The sequence below is a fragment of the Daphnia carinata genome, chromosome 5 (genome assembly GCF_022539665.2).
Source record: "Daphnia carinata strain CSIRO-1 chromosome 5, CSIRO_AGI_Dcar_HiC_V3, whole genome shotgun sequence".
NCBI classification, from domain to species: Eukaryota; Metazoa; Arthropoda; class Branchiopoda; order Diplostraca; family Daphniidae; genus Daphnia; species Daphnia carinata.
The window spans coordinates 7841732-7860641 of NC_081335.1; the positions used below are offsets into that span (position 1 = coordinate 7841732).

General features: G+C 41.2%; 2 protein-coding genes, 1 long non-coding RNA gene and 2 pseudogenes across 3 annotated transcripts; 2 read left to right on the plus strand and 3 right to left on the minus strand.

Moving 5' to 3' along the window:
* Window positions 1-3775: 3775 nt before the first annotated feature.
* Window positions 3776-4824, minus strand: LOC132088005 (putative sodium-dependent multivitamin transporter). Its single transcript, XM_059495450.1, has 2 exons — window positions 4324-4824; window positions 3776-4239 (listed from the first exon to the last, which is right to left on the minus strand). The coding sequence occupies exons 1-2, from the start codon at window positions 4822-4824 to the stop codon at window positions 4174-4176; spliced, it is 567 nt and encodes a 188-aa protein (XP_059351433.1). The 3' UTR covers window positions 3776-4173.
* A 188-nt stretch (window positions 4825-5012) lies between these two features.
* LOC130702993 (E3 ubiquitin-protein ligase HERC2-like) lies at window positions 5013-7371 on the minus strand. The gene is made up of 9 exons (XM_057524618.2): window positions 7250-7371; window positions 6765-7186; window positions 6466-6697; window positions 6248-6396; window positions 6019-6190; window positions 5805-5952; window positions 5459-5737; window positions 5209-5394; window positions 5013-5139 (listed from the first exon to the last, which is right to left on the minus strand). The coding sequence occupies exons 2-9, from the start codon at window positions 7162-7164 to the stop codon at window positions 5026-5028; spliced, it is 1680 nt and encodes a 559-aa protein (XP_057380601.1). The 5' UTR covers window positions 7165-7186; window positions 7250-7371; the 3' UTR covers window positions 5013-5025.
* A 2662-nt stretch (window positions 7372-10033) lies between these two features.
* Window positions 10034-12261, plus strand: LOC130702996 (tribbles homolog 3-like; annotated as a pseudogene).
* A 2486-nt stretch (window positions 12262-14747) lies between these two features.
* Window positions 14748-15312, plus strand: LOC130703001 (uncharacterized). Its single transcript, XR_009004500.2, has 2 exons — window positions 14748-14869; window positions 14926-15312. It is a non-coding gene; the product is annotated as an uncharacterized LOC130703001 (long non-coding RNA).
* On the minus strand, window positions 15027-17077 carry LOC130702994 (NADH dehydrogenase [ubiquinone] flavoprotein 1, mitochondrial-like; annotated as a pseudogene).
* Between the last annotated feature and the right edge of the window lie 1833 nt (window positions 17078-18910).

The following is an 18910-nucleotide window of genomic DNA, read 5'->3' on the forward strand; positions in this document are numbered from 1 at the left end:
ACGATCCTAAAATGTTGCTAGTACCGATGGCGATCATCTCTTGACTGACATCAATGCGACTCCCTTTGGCTATCCATTTGCAATTCCACGTAATCCAGACATGATTCAAAGAAAAAAACATAACATCATCTCCGTATGGCAGCTGCTTTGATTGACCCTACCTAAGGATTTGGCAATCGCAATCGATTCAATTACGGTGACCAGTGGAGAAATGTAGAGCGAAGAGCCTAGATTTTTGCAAATGTCCACAAAAGAGTATGTCTTTCCGTCTGCCTCAAACGAAAAGGGCGGCGCTCTGAATGGAGAGAATCCGCTAGGAATCTCACCTAAATGTATACACGTTACCTATTTAAAGTTAAAATTTGCTCGTTTGCTGACTAAGAGCTGCGGCACTTTTAACAAAATGAGATGCGTTGCTTTTTAATAGCGAAATAGTTTGGTCTTCTGTTTTTGCAAGGGATTCATTTAACTAGAAATATATTGAGATGTGCGTTTTTTTTCTTTTGGTTTACTAACTTTCTTAACCCCCGCCCTATAGCAGTGAAACACAAGACAATTTTGATAAGGTGTTTAAAGCTGTACATTTTAAAATTCCAACCAAAGTGTGGTACATACAAACAACATTCATTCTCACATACACACACACATACACAACAAGTAATTTTGACTAGATGATTTGTACCAAATAAATTACACACTTGCACACACACTTGCACACACACATTCATACGCAATTTTGGAAATATAAGCTATTCTTAACTTAGGCTATTAAAAGGAAAATTGATAATTATAGTTGTAAAAGCTCTGCCGACACCATGGGGGCATACCATATTCTGGGTCAGTCTTAGGCAGCGGCGGTCGAACCGGACGTTGCGACAGCGGAACTGGCCTACTCGTCAGGTCCTTGGATGGAAGCAAACCCTCGAATAGGCTGCTATGTAGGTTTTTAATCTCCGCCTTGGTCTGTGCCGCTGAACGTCCAGCTGTAGCCTTGAAGCGGACAGGGTCTTTGTAGTCCTTGAAATTCAGATCCTTGAAGCGCTTCTGCGCAGGAAGGGTTGCTTGCGCATCCTCTTCCCGCTTCCGCTTGGCCATCGAGTCATTGGGTAATTCTCGGGATGGTGATTGGCACGGCAAGCCAGGATCTGATTTCGGCAATGATGGCAATGGTGATCGGATATGACAGTCTACCAAGGGCTTTGGCTTATCAGTCAGCTGCTTTGGTATTCTTGCTGGTAGTGGAAGCTTACCCCCAAACAGACTGGCGTAAACACTGCCCGCCTTGGCTCTGGCCGCTACCGCTGGATCAATGACAGGTGCCTGCAAGAGATTAGGAACTTTAGTTTTTGCCACATTATTATCATTAGCGAGCCTTTGCTTAGTAATACGCCCAACCCGTTTCGGCTTAGTTTGTAACTTGTTTATATCGTCTAATGATAATAATGGTGGAAGCCGAATGACTTCTTTTGAATTGGTTCCCTCAAAACGTTTCTTATATACAAAAGGTGATGGTGCGTCATACCGCTTACGCTTAGCCGGCAAGTCGTTAGGTTTTGGAGTATCAATCAGCGGCATTGGCTTATTAATAAGCTGCTTTGCTTCTGGTTCTGGTTTCGTTGCTGGTTTTAGAACCTTATTGCCGAACATAGCGCGATGGAGACTTGCAATTTTCGCACTGGTCGCTAACACCTTACGCATTTGAGGTGCAACGGGTGCCATTTTCTTATCAGCTTATTAATCGAAGGTATAGAATATGAGTTTGAGTTTGTGGAGTAGGAGAGGTCTGCCTAGCTACTGGTTAGGTAGTTCAGCAATTAAACTTTGCTACTTTTAAAACTGAGATAAGACGATTATTGGTAATGCATTCCGCATGGCGCCTAGGCCATGCGCGACTGTTCATTCTTGAAAAGGCCAATAAGCCCTTGCCCGTGCAGTCTGTACACCATCCGGCGGACTTTAATTCAAATTGCTCATAGTCCGCCTTGGCTCGGCTCTCCCGCCACTCGCTTCCCCGTCAATAGGGGGTGGGATGGCCTGCGTGAGCAAGCAGGCCACCATTTGGGCAATTTATACTCAAGAACGCATTGCAGACCAGGCAAAGCCTGGGTTGGGCATGCTGCAGCCAGTCTCACCTGAAGCGCGCAGGTTCGTCTTGAGACTAGCCCCATTGCCGCAGCATTAATGCTGCGGCCTAGGCCCATACCTACGGAAAAAGAAAAAAAAGTTTTTTAAATATTGCTAATTGGAATTTAGTCTACTTAAAATGTACGGCTAATACTTCCCGTTGAAGCGGCAGCAATCGCGTTTTTCGCCGCTTAATATCTTCGGTTATCACCACCAGGTAAAATATCGGGATTTTGGCGTCTTCGGTCCCCCTAATAGCCCCATTGCCGCAGCATTAATGCTGCGGCCTAGGCCCATACCTAGGGAAAAAGAAAAAAAAGTTTTTTAAAACGGCTCATTGGAATTAAGCTATTGAAAAAGTACGGCTAATACTTCCCGTTAGGGCGGCAGCAATCGCGATTCTTCCCGCTTAATATCTTCGGTTATCGCCGCTAGGTGTAATACCGGGATTTCGGCGTCTTCGGTCCTCCTATATATAGTAAAAGCAGTCGTGAACTTACGATAACATATTATTATAACTTCCGTTTTCGGCCACCAGGCGGCACTTTCCAACGGTGTTGTGTCTTTCGCCTGCTATTGTTTTCTTTTTTTTTTTCATTTTCAGTATATTTTTTATTTTCGTTGTTTATTAATTTTCTATTCCGTGTATGTGAAAAGTAAATTACTGGAATGTTATTGTGTGGTTGCAATTCAAGCCTTCCCTCTTTGGTGAAGCGTTAGTTGGAACGGCTGTCTTACCAATCGTGAAAAACGTCGTAACACAAAAGGTTGTATTTTTTTATTTTGACATGTGTCTAAACTAAAAAGCGTTTCAACTTTTTACATAGATCATTTAACGCAGCAAAGCCATGCCCTTACGTATAGACAGGAGTAGCAGTATTGGCTGCTGCATTGTTCTTTGCCGAGTTAGTTTTTGTTTCCTGTGATTGTGGGTAGTGAGATTTAACGGTAAAACTTCCTTTTCATGTTTGCTTTGGTGGAGGATGAGTGGTCCTATTTTGGCTTTGTTTACAATTGTATTCGCCACTCCCTTGATATTTTCTAATAAGTTGTATGAAACACAAATCTTAGAAATGTTAAATTTAATAGTTATCTTGTTGTGCTAATGTTTGAATTTTGTTACAGTTCTAGCGAACCATCCACAAGGGCGCCATATCTGTTCGATCCATGACTAACGGGACAATAGAGCCAGAGCTGCAGAGGATTAATGCAATAAGCATCCTAGTATGTGCAGCAACAACAGCAGCAGCAGCAGCGATAACAAACTCAGCAACATCAAGCATCATAGTACATCTGAACTTTTATGCCACAGTAGAAGTTTTGATCTTTATTCATCCACTGCATAATCATCCAGTATGATATATGTCACCTGACTATGAGAGAATGCACAAAAGCATTAGGTAGTTCCTTAATTATATGGTATCTGTCCTAAATTGCCATTTACATTGAAGATATTTTTTTCTAATCAAGACATTCTTAGGTGGCTGAACCATGGCTGACCTTCAGTAGTTATGAACCTGTGGTTTCTAAAACAGCTTCTACTTTTCTCCTTGAAAATGAAGGGGATACTTGTCCACCACTTAAGAGGAAATTTAACAACAAATAGATGTGTAATAATGTTCTCATCAAACTAAACATTCTCAACATACAATTAACAACAATGATGTAACTGATTCATTGAACTAGAAACAAAAAAAAGCCTACCAAAACAAAGAACAGATTTTGATATGTAGATCAGGACGCACGGAGATGAAGCGGCTTTAACCACATAAAATGGTGATTAACACGAAAGATTTTAAAACAACGATACTTTTAAGTGTTAACCCTACAAGGTCACACTTGATTTCACATTAAACCGCAGGACTTTACGTTTCTACGTACTATTGCACTGAAGATTAAAAAAAAGGAGTTGATCTTTAACTTGTGCGTGGATTCCAAAATTTAATGAATTTACTGTGAACTGGTTTCCAGTTGATGAGATTCTTTCCGAGATTTTTCGGTGAGCTTTTTGGACTACAACAGATATTATTCCTGAGCTCGGAACGGCCTTCAAATTTTCGATACAGTTTGGTCTTCGTGGCTCTGTTTTTCTTCGTAATTTTCACGAGGAGTCAACTAGAATACGACGACGTAAGGCAACAAAAACAAAACATTAAATATCCTCCCTTTAAAATCAAAATATGAATATTATGATTTTACCAGTAAGTTGGGATCTGGAAGATGATGAGAAGTGCGGAAACACTGCGGAAACATTGGACTGAGCAATTCTTCATTGATCTTTTGGCCTGATACGCCTCGCCTTTCAACGCTTAATCTAACAATCCGGCTGACCACTTGGGCAACAAGAACTGTCAGAAGAAATCCAAGAGGTGCGTACCACATAAACGATACACGATATAGTGGGAAGTAATCATCTGCTGGCGTGACTCCTGTTGGCAAGGCAGAAGGAGAAATTGTTGAAAGGTACTGCTCAGTTGTGGAATCAATTGTTGCGTTCAAGAACTCGGCGCAGCCATCGTTTCTTAAAGGAAGACGTGGAATGGGAGGCTTCGGACCACCAAATCCAATCCACAAACTGAATGCCAGTCCAGTAACCAACCCAGTAAGGGCTCCCTGCAAATTAAGTTGTGTTAAAGTGAAGTTAGGAATCAGTGGCTTGATTGATAAATAAACCTTTTGCTCGACGGCGGTGGAGAACATTCCTATGGTAAATAGTGCTAGGAGAGGTCCGCCCACAACACCAAAAATGGTTAAAGAAGCTTGCAAAACACCACCTAGATATTCAGCGACAAAGGCAATAGCTATACTGATCCCTCCATAAAATAGCGCCACTAGCTGAGTAAGCCAGGCTAAACGAGTGTCGGATGTATTTTTGAAACAGCACGGCTATGCAACATTAAATTATTTTACCGTTGCGGGAGAAAAATTAGTTAGGATAACACGGACATAAGCGCCGGCCATAAAACTAATTTCCGCAACCGAAAAAGCGGAGAAACTTTTGAGAATTCGGATAGTCTAAATGCACAGAAAAAAAATTATAAGTACGTGTGCAAAACTGCGGAATTTCACGTAACGCGAACTGACCGGTTCTGGATCGGTGTAGCCGATAATGTACACTTTGCCATCGCTGGATAGAATTAATAGGCCAAGGGCAGTGCAGATCATTTGTTCGATTGTGATTGAAAGTTTGTGGACCTCGGTGTAACGATCTGTCGTCGTCAAGGCATTTAAATCCAATCGAATTAAAGTGTTTTCAATGACTGTTCGATCCTGAACACGAAAAAGTAAATTGTCATGAAACGTAAAATAAATTCGGTGAAACTGCAAATAAAACCGATAGTGGTGGATGAATAAATGGAGCTGCTAATCGATCCAAATGAGCCAAGATGAGAACAGCAGCTTGATATAGGTCAACGTCGACGTCTTTGTCACCATCTTCTGGTTCAGGCGATAAGCTGGCTTGCCTTAGAAGGCAAGCCGATGGACTAGTAGCGTATTCTTCATCACTGTATTTTTCGGAACCCCCCGTCTGCTCTTGCTGTACTGCGCTCCAACGGCGGAGCGTCAGAATTAAGGGAGCAATCGCAAGACCTCGATTATTTGAACGGTTGTCCTTCAGAAAAGAAAAGGAAATCCTTTAGTAGAAGGATCTTTTCTACTTAACGCTACTGGTAAATTACCTGACCACTTTCCTCCACGTCCCATAATTCGAGCAGAAGGTGTATAGCATGTAAAACACAGAGGAGGCTTCCACGTTGTATGCTGACTTCTAAAAGAAGTTGTAGCGCCACATGTCGATCCCGTAGAGGAATGGAACACGAACTTTCTCTAAATAAGACGAGGAGTTTTCATAATTTTACTTGGTAGGAAAATTTTAAAAATTAAAATCCGTACTCGAAAATTATGGAACGCAGAAATGAGACAGATTTGTTGAGTAATCTGAACCAGAGGTCATATGTGCTATTATCCTTTTGATGTAGAAGACGAAAGATAGACGCGGGAGGTAAACTGCGAAGTGATTCTAGTGCATGAATCAGCAACTCAAAACAGGCATCTCCGTCTTCGCCTATTGCAAAACAATGTGTTAAACGTTTTGGCGGCTATACTAGAATCTGATGTATACCTGATTGCCATGCGCGACGGAAAAATGCAAATAGAAAATTAAGTGCAGCATTAGATCCTACTTCAGTTAAGGTGGTGACAATTGTGTGAGGTGATGACACAGGATTTTTACTCTTCTCTGATGAAATGCTGCCTACTTCTTCATACACCCTTGCATTTACATTCAATCACTATTAATACAAGTGAAAAGAAAACAAGACTAAATGGAAAAACTACTACCATTTTCTCTGAACATTAGATTTATCCAGTTCGTTTTTATTCAGATTTCCAATCCCCCGAGTTCTTGCATCCTCTGAGTGGCGAACTTTCCTCACCTCTTCTATGTGTCGACGGAAAAGGGTGAGCTGTTTCGTTAAATTTTGAAGATTCAAACTGCTCTGTGAAGATTTGATGCAGAGATCCTCTAACTGAATCTCGAGATTCTTTCTACATTCTATTACATCGCCCAAACCTAGAAGTAAAAGGTGAGTAATCTTCAACCGGCAAATAATAATGTAATAAATGTAAGTCAAACCAACCAACATCCTTGTTCCATGTCCATGCATTGAGAAATTTTATAACTGGTTTCTCAATATATGAAGATCCAATTGAGTTTTGGGACACGCTTTGACATTTTAACTCACATTCCCCATCACAGCATGCACAAGGGAAATTTCCACTTGGACTTCTTATTGTTTTGTTATTGGTAGCTTCAACCAACAGATTAATCTGATCAGATGTTAGTATCCCATTTTTCACTAGTTTGTTCCATGTTTCATTTAAAGACTGCCGTTCAAGTAGTAACTGGAGATCAAACTTTATGCCAAGATCATGGCTGCTTTGAAGTGTACTGTTTAAGTGTTTTTTAGTGCTGAAACGATTGCCAAACGATCCTTTTGAAAAGGCATTTGGCTGGGATGACAAAGGACAAGACGGCATGCTCGTTTTGACACATTTCTTTCTAAAGAAAAAAAAAATGTCAATACTAACGATAACCCTAATTTAATCACTACACCAAATTTACCAACGATCATAGAGCAATATGACATTAGGCTGGGAACTGATTTGAAATATTCCGTTACTTATAGCTATCCATACGTCTATTGTCTAAACATAAAGTGATTTTTTCATAGTTTGAACACAAAAAATTCTGTATTTTTTAAAGAGATGTGATGCGATTAGGTACGTCTGCTAGTCTCCGGCAGCGCCTGGTTTGTCAACACAAACTCCATCCGAAAACGGACCCTAGTCCTGGTGCAATCTATTGCACCGCAGCCTTTCTTGCCTTAACAAATATTTAAATTTTTAAATGTCTAAACAACGACGGTTTAGATTTCTAAATCGATCCTACTTCTGTTTTATCATTTATTTTACTTTTTTTCCTTTACAAATTTGTTGCTCATGAAACTGAAAAGAAGAAAAAAGTTTCTTTTTACCTTCTGCTCAACCAAACCGCATCTAAGAAAGAAGTACCTCATCGTATGGTATCCGTAGCATTTTTCCTATAGTGTTATACTGAATATCCGCGATTATACTGCTTCTCGGTAAATAGAAGAAATGCAGTTTTACTTCACTTAACGTGCATATCATCATTTAGAATACTATCTGCAATGTAGTTACTAATGTTTAAATAATTAATTAATTAATTATTAATGTTTTTTTATTAATGTTTATCGTGTACTTGATACAAAGACGATGAAGATGAAGAGCAAGAAGCTGGTGGCATCAGTTATCGTATAATAACAGAAATATACAACTAAACAATCTGAAAAATACGTGTATTTTCGAAAACAGATTGAAAATTAAAACAAAAAGTGCATTAAACGATTTCTTACGAAATTCATTTTTTGACATTAAAAATGAAAAAAAAATGTTTCGTCACGCTTTATCGTGCGCTACCGTTTATCTTATTCACCCTATTTTGCGCTTTTTCCCCTTCTTTCACGGCGATGTATGGTAAAACAAATTCGCTCGCTTTTTCATTTGTCATTTTCCATTACTCTTGTCTTAGTCGAGAAAATATATTCCAACATTGTGGATTAAACGCCTGCTATTTTATTTAATTTCAATAGCCTTGCATTCGTTTCAATTCATCGTTCAATTTCATAGAAGAGGGAAAACGCTTGATACTAGTTCAAGACAAACATAAAGATGCATATCTTAAGAATTCTGTCATTACTATATTTTTTTTTTAAAGGAAGAAAGGAGGGTAGCTGTTCTTTTAGCATTCGCTTCACTGGCGCTATTTTGTCACCGCCAGCTGGAAAAGTTTGTAGATCGCCATGTTTGCAAAACTTCAGATTGGACTGTTACACCTGTACTAGCCTACTAACTTGTTGCAACCGTGGTAGATTTGGTTGGGACGATTTCTTTGAAAACTAGTCGAGTTAAGAATGCACATAAAACGGATATTTTTTTTTTGAGGAAAAATGTTGAAAAATGTAATCCAGCAAGGGTACTAGGGAATGGAAAACCCGTGTTAACGAATACCCAACTAGAAGTCTGATGCACGAGCAAATATAAAACGCAAGGAACTTACACCTGGTGCTGGACGCACACGAGCTGGGACTATTGTGAACCAAGTTCGACTAGGATTCGGCAGCCTAGGAGAATATTGCATAGGTAACTTTAAACGTAGACTGTTATACGTTCATGAAGAATGTATAAAACGTGTTTAATGGAATAAAAAAATTTACAAAAAGCGATTTTTCATTTCAGGACCTTGCACTAAAGATGGGTCGGACTATTACTGTTGCAGGCGTGGATCGGCTTACGACTAGCTTGATAATTGGGACTATTGCTCACCGGAAGTGGGACTAACGCGATTCGGGACATCCGTGCGCCAAGCATGTCGGAAAAGAATACTACTGGTGTTACGTCGAATCCAATCCGAGATTTTTAGCCTTACGATTTGCATGAATTCATGGACGACTATAGCTTGAATTATGTGGGCAATTTTGCCGGACGAACAAGAACGGGACATCAACGAAGGAACTGGTCTTGACGAGCTATCCTTTCCTTTAGCTTGAATTATGGGAGGTGCCGGACGAACAAGACTTGCATCGAGTTGTCAAGTTAGGAGCAAACGCTCCCGGGAGATTGGCCGAGCTATCCTTTCCTTTACCGAATTTTCAGGAACGGGACATCAACGAAGGAACTGGTCTTGACGGGATAGAAAGTAGATCGCTGCGCAACAATCGAGAAAGACCAACTATTAACCAACGACTTCAGATTCCCATACATGTGGCGCGAAACCCAAATGACACTCCGTGGATATCAACATCGGCTAATTTTGAACTACAAGATTGCACAATTCGAAGGAACGTTGAAAGGCGATACAGGTATAATAATAATAGGGGAGGTAGGGCGCAATTGGAACACGCGGCAATTGAAACAAAAATTCTACCACTTAAAGTAAGCAAGAGATTTCGTTTAAAAAATTTGAGCTAACGGGAATTAGGGTTCTACATTTTTAGAAAAAATTGGAGGTTTTAGACTCTAAAAGTTTTCGAGCTATCCCAGAAAGTTTTTTTTACTGTCTATTTCTAGTTTTTTGCCCAGACAATTTTTTCGTTTTCACACCTAAAACGATGGAGGAAATCATTAAAAAAGGTCTCAAACAATTGTCGGCACAATGAAATTGGCCGCAACGCTAGGTGTCGTGCAAATAGGAAAAGGGGCGTTTGCGTTCTCCTATACCCTACAGCATTTTCGTTTTATTTTTATTTTATTTTCCTTTTTCGAAGCAACAGTCTCGTTTTAGGTGGATGTGTGCACACAAACAGGATATTCTCAGCTAGTACTTTGGCAACTTCAGTTTTCTTGTGCTGTATGCCTTTTCATCGACTTCCAAGTTTTCGATAATATTTTGGGTTTTGAATTGTGTGCATAGAAATTTAACCATCTCCTTGGCATTTGTTTGTGTGTTCTTACACGTGAAACGAGAAAATATTTGTTATAGAAATGATTATATAGAACTGTATTTAGATCGTTTGGAAAGCATTCATCTTGACTTATCACGAAGAAAAACTTTAAGCAAGAAAACAAAACAAAATGCCGCTCGATTGCGGAGCTACCGTGGTGAAATACGTCCTGTGTCTGTTCAACTTTGCCCTTTTTGTGAGTATTGGCTTTATGGGAACGTTAGAGACGTAATTGGGTTACCAGATTCTAATGGATACAACTGTTTATGGGATGTAGTGGGCTGGAGCCGCTGTTTTAGGAATTGGGATCTGGTTAGCCGCCGACCAGAATTCTTTCCTCACTCTGATCAAATTTACTCAAGCTGAAAATGTGCAGGTAAAACAGACATCACTAGCAATTACAACTACCTCCATCTGTCTTTCGAAACTTACATTTTTCTTGTATTGGCACAGAATTTGGTACAGCCAGCGGTTATCACTCAAAGTGCCTACTTGTTGATTGCAGCTGGAGCTTTCATTTTCATCGTCAGTTTCCTGGGCTATTGTGGCGCTGTTAAAGAATCTCGCGTCATCAATATCCACCACGACCGAGTTGTTTCTTTTGCCATTAGCAACCATGCAAGTGGCTCGACCGACTCTGCCCCCCCTCAATATCGAGCTGGCCCAAAGGAAACCATTACAAACGGCCATTCAAAAATCAGACGACGTATCGGCTGACACCACAAATGGAAATGTGATTGAAGCCATCCCGCCGACGCCCCTCTCGCCGCCGACGTTCTTGTCCAAAATCCCAGCCGCGGCCCCCGAAGTCTGCCCCGCTGAAATCCTTCTGTTAAACGAACGTTATTTACTGCTGGAATGAATCGAAGGTGCCGTGTCTCCTCAAAGTCAACCACTGCGTCGCTGCATCGACACGGTCACAGAAGAGACCTACTTTTGCCGCGAATTCTCGACATCGCCTTCGACGGCCACGTTGCTAGAGGATCATCACCGCTTGAGGGATTCCGTTGTTGTGACGCCCGTCTGTCACGTCATCCATGCCGAAGGAGATGCGCACACGCCAAAGCTCTATCTCCTCTCGCCAGCCTCGTACGGCGATTTACATTCGTACTTGAGATCGAAGCGCAGATTGAAAGAGAACGAAGCGAGAAATCTATTTCGCCAAGCCGCACAGGCAGTGTTTGATTGTCATAAACACGGAGTCGTGCTAACCGATTTAAAGATCAGACGTTTCGTATTTGCCGATCCACAAAGGTAATTCTTAAAAAAAAAAAAAAAAACAGTTGTGAAATTTCGAGAAGCTAATTTTGATTTCGATTTTAAAAAAAGGTCCAAGTTAAGATTGGAATCGTTAGAAGAAGCGATTGTGCTGGAACGATCGGATTCGGACGACGGCGTTTGGCGGAAGCACGGATATCCGGCTTACGTGACACCGGAAGTGTTGTTGAGTCGCGGCGCCCGCTACTCTGGCCGTGCAGCTGATCTTTGGTCTCTGGGCATCATCCTCTACACGCTGCTCGTCGGCCGCTATCCGTTCCAGGATTCGGAACCATTCGGACTCAATCAATGAAGTGCGGGAAGTGCAAACTAAATGCAGAATGAGTGGTTCGATTTAGTCAGTGGTTGACTGCAGATGAATGTATCACCCACAGCTAAATTTGTTGCTTACAATCTAGCATGTTTTCTTTTTGCCAATGTTTGTTAGAGGGCTAGGCCAGTAGCCAACCTCTTACATTTATCTTGACGTAAATTTCCCATCAGAGCTTATTTCTGTTGTCACTCTATCGCACAGGCGATGGCAATTTTCTTTCGTTCGTTCAGCTACGCTACTGATGGCGATTGTAATGCATTGTACAATATGCAGGATGATACAAAATATTGAACACTTTGAATCGGTTTGTCCGGCCAGTACGTGCTTGCTGTGATCGTCAGAGTAAGCAAGTAATAACAGCTGACAAGCAAAATGTCAATGCCCAATATACATTTTGCATTTGTCTCTGAACTTGTTTCAAAATCCTTGCTGACAGGTTGTCATCAACAGATTCATCATCTGCATCGATTCTCTTTGTAGTCTATTTGGCAATATTAGGACATTAAATACCTCTAGTCAATATGCACACAAGTTCTCTTAGCCTGTTTGATTTTAAAGGCAATTGCCTTGACTCGACCTTTATTCACTGCAAATTCTTCGTCTAATATTGGACCGTACTTTTCTGTTTGAAATAGTAACAGCCTACAACTGCTTTCTAACCACTCTTCGCCCCCCACCCCCACAGAAAAAGACAAGACAATTTTGTTAGGAGGTTTAAAGCAGTGCATTTTGAAACTAGAACCAAACTGTGATATATACAAACAACATTCACAACAAGAATTTTGAAAAGATTATTCATACCAATGATACACTCATTTGCACACACACATTCACACAGACATTCACACAATTTTGCCAATACACGCTTTTACTAATTTAGGGTAATCAAAGGAGAACTTCATTTTCTTGAACGTTTCCCGTCAGGAAGAGTCGCTGGAGCATCTTCCTCCCGCTTGCGTTTAGCAACTAGTTGGGACGGTCCAGGATTGAGATGTGTCTCTGAAACAACCGTTGCTGTAGTCTTAGGCAAATTAGTATCGTTAGTTAGTCTTATTTGCTCGTCTAGGCTTAACCACAATCTCAATCCAAGCCTCATACATAGCTTCAATCTCCTCCTTCTCATCCATATTCTCATCCCCAGCCCCAATCTCAAGCCAAGCCTTAGCCAAAGCTTTACCCCTCTCCGCTTGTTCATCCACCGGTTCTTCCTCCTCCTCCTCCTCTTCCTCCTCCTTCTCTTCTTCCTCCTCCTCCTCTTCTTCTTCCTCCACCTCCTCATCCCCTTCCTCAGGTAATTTCTCACTCAAAGCGTCAAGCAAAGCCTCAAGCGCCTCTATCTCTTCCTCATCCACATCCACAGGATAAGGAGTATATAAAAACTCAGCCCAAGCCCTATTCCAAGTTTCCTCGTCTTCCTCCTTCTCCACCTCCGCATCCGCATCCCCATCCTCAGCCAAATCCTCCTCCCTATCCCGATCCTCAGCCAAATCCTCCTCCCTATCCCGATCCTCAGCCAAATCCTCCTCCCTATCCCGATCCTCAGCCAAATCCTCCTCCCTATCCCGATCCTCAGCCAATTCCTCATCCAAAGCCTCCATGAAATACCTAAGCGCCTCCATCACCACCTCATCCACATTCCCAGGCCCAGGTCTATCGAAAAACTCTTCTCTTCTCACAGGTACACACATTTTCTTGTTGGCTTGTAAATAGGTTGTCTGAAATATGAGTTTGAATATGGTAAGTAGGAGAGGTCTGCCTAGCTACTGGTTAGGTAGTTCAGCAATTTGACTTTGCTACTTTTCAAATTCAGGTAGACGATTGTTGTAATGCATTCCGCATGGCGCTCAGGCCATGCGCGACTGTTCATTCTTGAGAAGGCCAATAAGCCCTTGCCCGTGCAGTCTGTACACCATCCGGCGGACTTTAATTCAAATTGCTCATAGTCCGCCTTGGCTCGGCTCTCCCGCCACTCGCTTCCCCGTCAATAGGGAGTGGGATGGCCTGCGTGAGCAAGCAGGCCACCATTTGGGCAATTTATACTCAAGAACACATTGCAGACCAGGCAAAGCCTGGCTTGGGCATGCTGCAGCCAGTCTCACCTGAAGCGCGCAGGTTCGTCTTGAGACTAGCCCCATTGCCGCAGCATTAATGCTGCGGCCTAGGCCCATACCTAGGAAAAAAAAAAAAAATTTTTAAATATTGCTCATTGGAATTTAGTCTACTTAAAATGTACGGCTAATACTTCCCGTTGGAGCGGCAGCAATCGCGTTTTTCGCCGCTTAATATCTTCGGTTATCCTCGCCAGGTAAAATATCGGGATTTCGGCGTCTTCGGTCCTCCTAATAGAGGAAAAACAGTCGTGCATTGACGATAAAGTTCGGGAACTTCCGTTTTCGGCCATCAGGTGGCACTTTCCAACGATGTTGTGTTCTACGTTTTCGCCTGCTATTGTTTTCTTTTTCTTTTCATGCCATCAACAGCATGCAATGCAACACCAACAGGCACTGCAAAAACAGGCACTGGAACAACAGGCACTGAAAAACGTCAAACAACAGAAGTTTACAAACACAAAAGTATTTTTTTTATTTTGACATTGCACTGCAACAACAGCGGCATTGCAACACCAACAGGCCCTTAACGTTAGACGGCATCAACAAACTGCGACTTTGCTGAGTTAGTTTTTGTTTCCTGTGATTGTGGGTAGTGAGATTTAACGGTAAAACTTCCTTTTCATGTTTGCTTTGGTGAAGGGGTCGGCCGGAATTTCACCCAGTTACCATTATACTGCCTTGATAATACACAGCCTTGTAGCTCAGGGGTAAAAATATTCTAATCATTATTTTTTTAACCTTCTTCTCTTGTCTTGTTTCATAATTCAGGGATCGATGCTGATGACAAGGGCGCCGTATCGGTTCGAAGTTTCCTTCCCTGTTAAGAGACTATTGTGGTGGAGTTCTGCAGACTTTGTTCTTGAAAATAACAGTATTTGCAACAACAGCAGCAATAGGAGTAACGTAGTATCTCTTAACTTTTATGCCATGGTAGAATCTTTGATCTTCATTCATGCACTGCATAATCAACCAGTATGATATATTTCAGCCGACTATGAGAAAATGCACCAAAGCATCAGGTAGTTCCTTTAATTATATTGTATCCATCCTAAATTGACATTAACATTGATGATAGTTTTCTTCAATCAAGACATTCTTATGTGGTTGAACCATGGCTGACGTTCACTAGGTTCATATGAACCTATGGTTTCTAAAACAGCTTCTACTTTTCTCCCATTTATTTTATACAATATTTCAAGCAGCAACCTTTTGAAACTGCTGACGTTCGGCAAAACTCTTCATTCGAGCTTCGATTTCGGGGCGGAAGTGCCGGATGAGACCTTGAACGGGCCAGGCCGCACCGTCTCCAAGAGCGCAAATTGTATGACCCTCAATTTGTTTGCTCAGTTCCCACAACATGTCGATTTCTTCTGGTTTGGCGTTACCCTCAACTACGAAAAATTGAAATCCATTGATACAGAAAGCGATTAGAAAAAACAAATAAATAGATAACATTTTATAATTATTTTGCTACATTCTTACCAAATCGATACATGATTTTGTTCATCCATCCGGTACCTTCGCGACAAGGTGTGCACTGGCCACAAGATTCGTGATTGTAAAATTCAATAAGACGAGCGATGGCTCGGATGACGTCAGTCGGCTTGTTCATCACAATTAGGGCAGCTGTGCCTAAACCAGTTTGCGCAGCTACGAGGGCGTCAAAATCCATCAACACATCATCGCAAACTCTAAAGAAAATATTTGTAGAACTATGACTGACGAACGGCGGCTTTTTGTTCAACATACTTCCGAGGAATCATGGGTGTGGAGCTTCCTCCTGGGATAACAGCTAACAGATTGTCCCATCCACCAACCACTCCACGAGCGTGACGCTCGATTAACTCTCTCAGTGGGATAGACATTTCTTCTTCGACAGTGCAGGGATTGTTGACATGACCCGAGATGTTAAAAAGCTTCGTCCCCAAGTTCCTGGGACGGCCAAAGCCCACAAACCAATCCCCACCTCGCCGACAAATCGTCTAAATAGGTTTTCCGAATGAGTTCATATGCAATTATAAGAATTTATGACAAGCTGCGTACCGGGGCGACCGCCACCGTTTCTACGTTGGCGACGGTAGTGGGGCAACCAAAAAGACCAATATCGGTTGGGAAAGGGGGCTTCAGACGTGGCTTGCCTTGCTTGCCTTCCAAAGATTCAATCAACGCAGTTTCCTTACCGCAAATGTAGGCACCTGTAACAGACCAGTTTTAGAAACTTATCGTTGCTGTAGCTATTTTGGGAACATACCTGCACCACGATGAACAAAGACATCAAAATCATATTTTGCCAATTCATCCTTGCTTATAGGCCTCATGGATTGCGACCAGTACCATTAGTTCCTTCATTGTAAAACTCTCCACGAATGTAGATATATGCAGCACGGGCTCCCATGGCCCGACCGGCGATGAGGCATCCTTCGATAAGCTTGTGAGGATCGTGACGCATAATCTCACGATCTTTGCACGTTCCTGGCTCGCCTTCATCAGCGTTGACAACAAGGTATCGGGGTCGACCGTCAGAAGGTTTGTTCATGAAACTCCATTTCATGCCACTAGGAAATCCGGCTCCTCCACGTCCACGAAGACCAGATTTCTTCACTTCATCTGTTTTAGTTTACATTGCCATTAATTGAAACCAACTCTTAACAACATAAATTCTCTTACTTGGTTCATATTCACCAGTTTACGTTATGACATTCTATAAAATTTCTAACAAGAACTTTAGTTTGCTTACTCAGAATCCAATCAACTCCTTTCAATAAGATTCCTTTCATTTTGTACTAGTCACCTCTTTTCAGGGCTCCTTGCAATTTCCAATCATGGCAACCATAAAGGTTGGTGAAGATACGGTCATCATCTTTAGGTGGCCCAAATTTTGTCTGCATTCTGACAAAAGCAAAAGTCATGGTGAATGGTAAACTTGGATAACATTTTTCATCAATGTTGTTTCTTTTTTTACCTTAGCAGGAGGGGCAGTAGCGGTAGTATTGTATCGAGTTGAAACATCAATGACTGCACACCTGAAATTAAGTAATTTACGGGTAAACATCCATCACGTAAAGGTACATGAAGTTATGCATAGCTTCAGGACAAAATTACAATTTAATGCGTTACCGATTATCTTAAGAATTTTTGCTTTGAGACATTAATGACATGAAGAACTTACTTAGATTTGGTCTCGTAAACAGGCTCAACTTTGTTAAAGCCATGACGAAAATAAAATTCACTCTTTGACGAAAATAAAATTCACTCTTTGACGAAAAAAAAATTCACTCCTTGCCAGACCGTGAATTGTTGGAGACTGTTGGAGGCGACCGTCGACTGCAACGGTCGACGTTCGTGACACACGTTGTTAAACCAACCGTTAGATGGCGTAAAAGCTGTTTCAAACGTCTGCTAGGAAAAAACCGTTATTTTTCCCGACTATTTGACGAATTGACATTCTAGATTTCTGGTTAGATATCGACGTCGTCGACAGAATGTTTTAGCGAGCAATCTACATCCTGAATAAATAAGTGAGAAATGAAACGTAAATGTCAAAAGGTCGAAGATATCGCGTGGTGATCGTTTTGACCTCTGCAATGGGTCCAGATCAGTCGTTATGCAAATGAACACGTAAGACGAGTATAATGAAGATGTTTTTTATCTCTTTATTCATGAAGATCCATTTCATGCCGCTTGGAAAACCAGCGCCTCCACGTCCACGTAGGCCAGATTTTTTCACTTCATCTGTTTTAGTTCACATTTGCCATTAACTGAAACCATAGGAGTGATAGCCATTAGCTATTACCGCTAGGTAAATTATCGGGATTTCGGCGTCTTCGGTCCTCCTAATAGAGGAAAAACAGTCGTGAAGTTTCGATACCATATTAGAACTTCCGTTTTCGTTTTCGGCCACCAGGTGGCTGCTGTACCATATTTTACTGTTGTGAGCTGCAAGGAGACATTCGTCTGCTGTTATTCTCTGCGGCTTTATTTTCGTTACATTTTTTGAATTATTTTTATTAGAATTTTTTACTTATTGCGTGTTATGTAACAAAGGATAGCTCTTTGGTAATGTTAACAATGAACAAAGGCAGGTTAAAAATGGTTGGTATGAAAAAGTGAAAAAAATGTTGAAGCTTACAAAATTTTAATTTGTATTCAAGTTTAGTAAAGTCATTAACAGAGAATTACGGCTCCATTGTATTGTAGAAAATTGCAAGACCAGTGAAAATTTTTTTTTTTCAATCTCTGCAGGTGTAATAAGATTTTGTTTTAAAAATATGTTAGTGCTTTGTTTCATAGTGAAGTGAAAGTGTATTCACTGAAGTGAAAATTTATTTGAAGTGAATCATATATGGAAGACAGTGAAAAGCTACAAATGCCATCAAAGAGAACACCAGGAGAAAACCAAGACTTGAAATTGGAGAAAACAGAAACTCTTTTAAAAAACCTGAAACATACAGTATAGTTTGGAATGTGACAACATACTCATGCTTGTACCAACAGTCCATTTACGAAAATGCAAGTGTCATACGAACTGTTCACGTTTCATAGCTTTGTGAAACATTTTGAGAGATGTGTAAGTGATATCTTAACTTCTAAACAAAAGCCTTCAACAATGAAAATATGTCACATAATGAGACTTTTAGTTCTAGTAGCTCTGTTGAGCATTATTGCAGTTCCAATTTCCTAACTATAGGTCTAAGCTCATCCCAGTATAAATGGCCGTTTTCACCGATTGCATAGACAGAAACTTTCGAAGCATTTCTTGCCTTAACTAGTGGTTCTTATTTTTTTTCAAATTATACTTTTCCATCTTCCACGTGTAACCCTTGAACCATGCACACTTCCAATTAGAGAATCTTGTCATCTATCAGACCGTGTTTATTCAAACACCTCATCTTTTAAGGTGAGAAGCGAACTCGTCATCCTTTCGCCACCCTTCTGTCAGAGTGCAAAAGCATTCCCGCCGGGTGAGTATCTACTAGACAAATGCGTCTATCATTGCTATTTTCTCAGGTAAAGGGGTAGAAACTGAAAGAATTGGCGCAATTTATCAAGAAGCAATAACA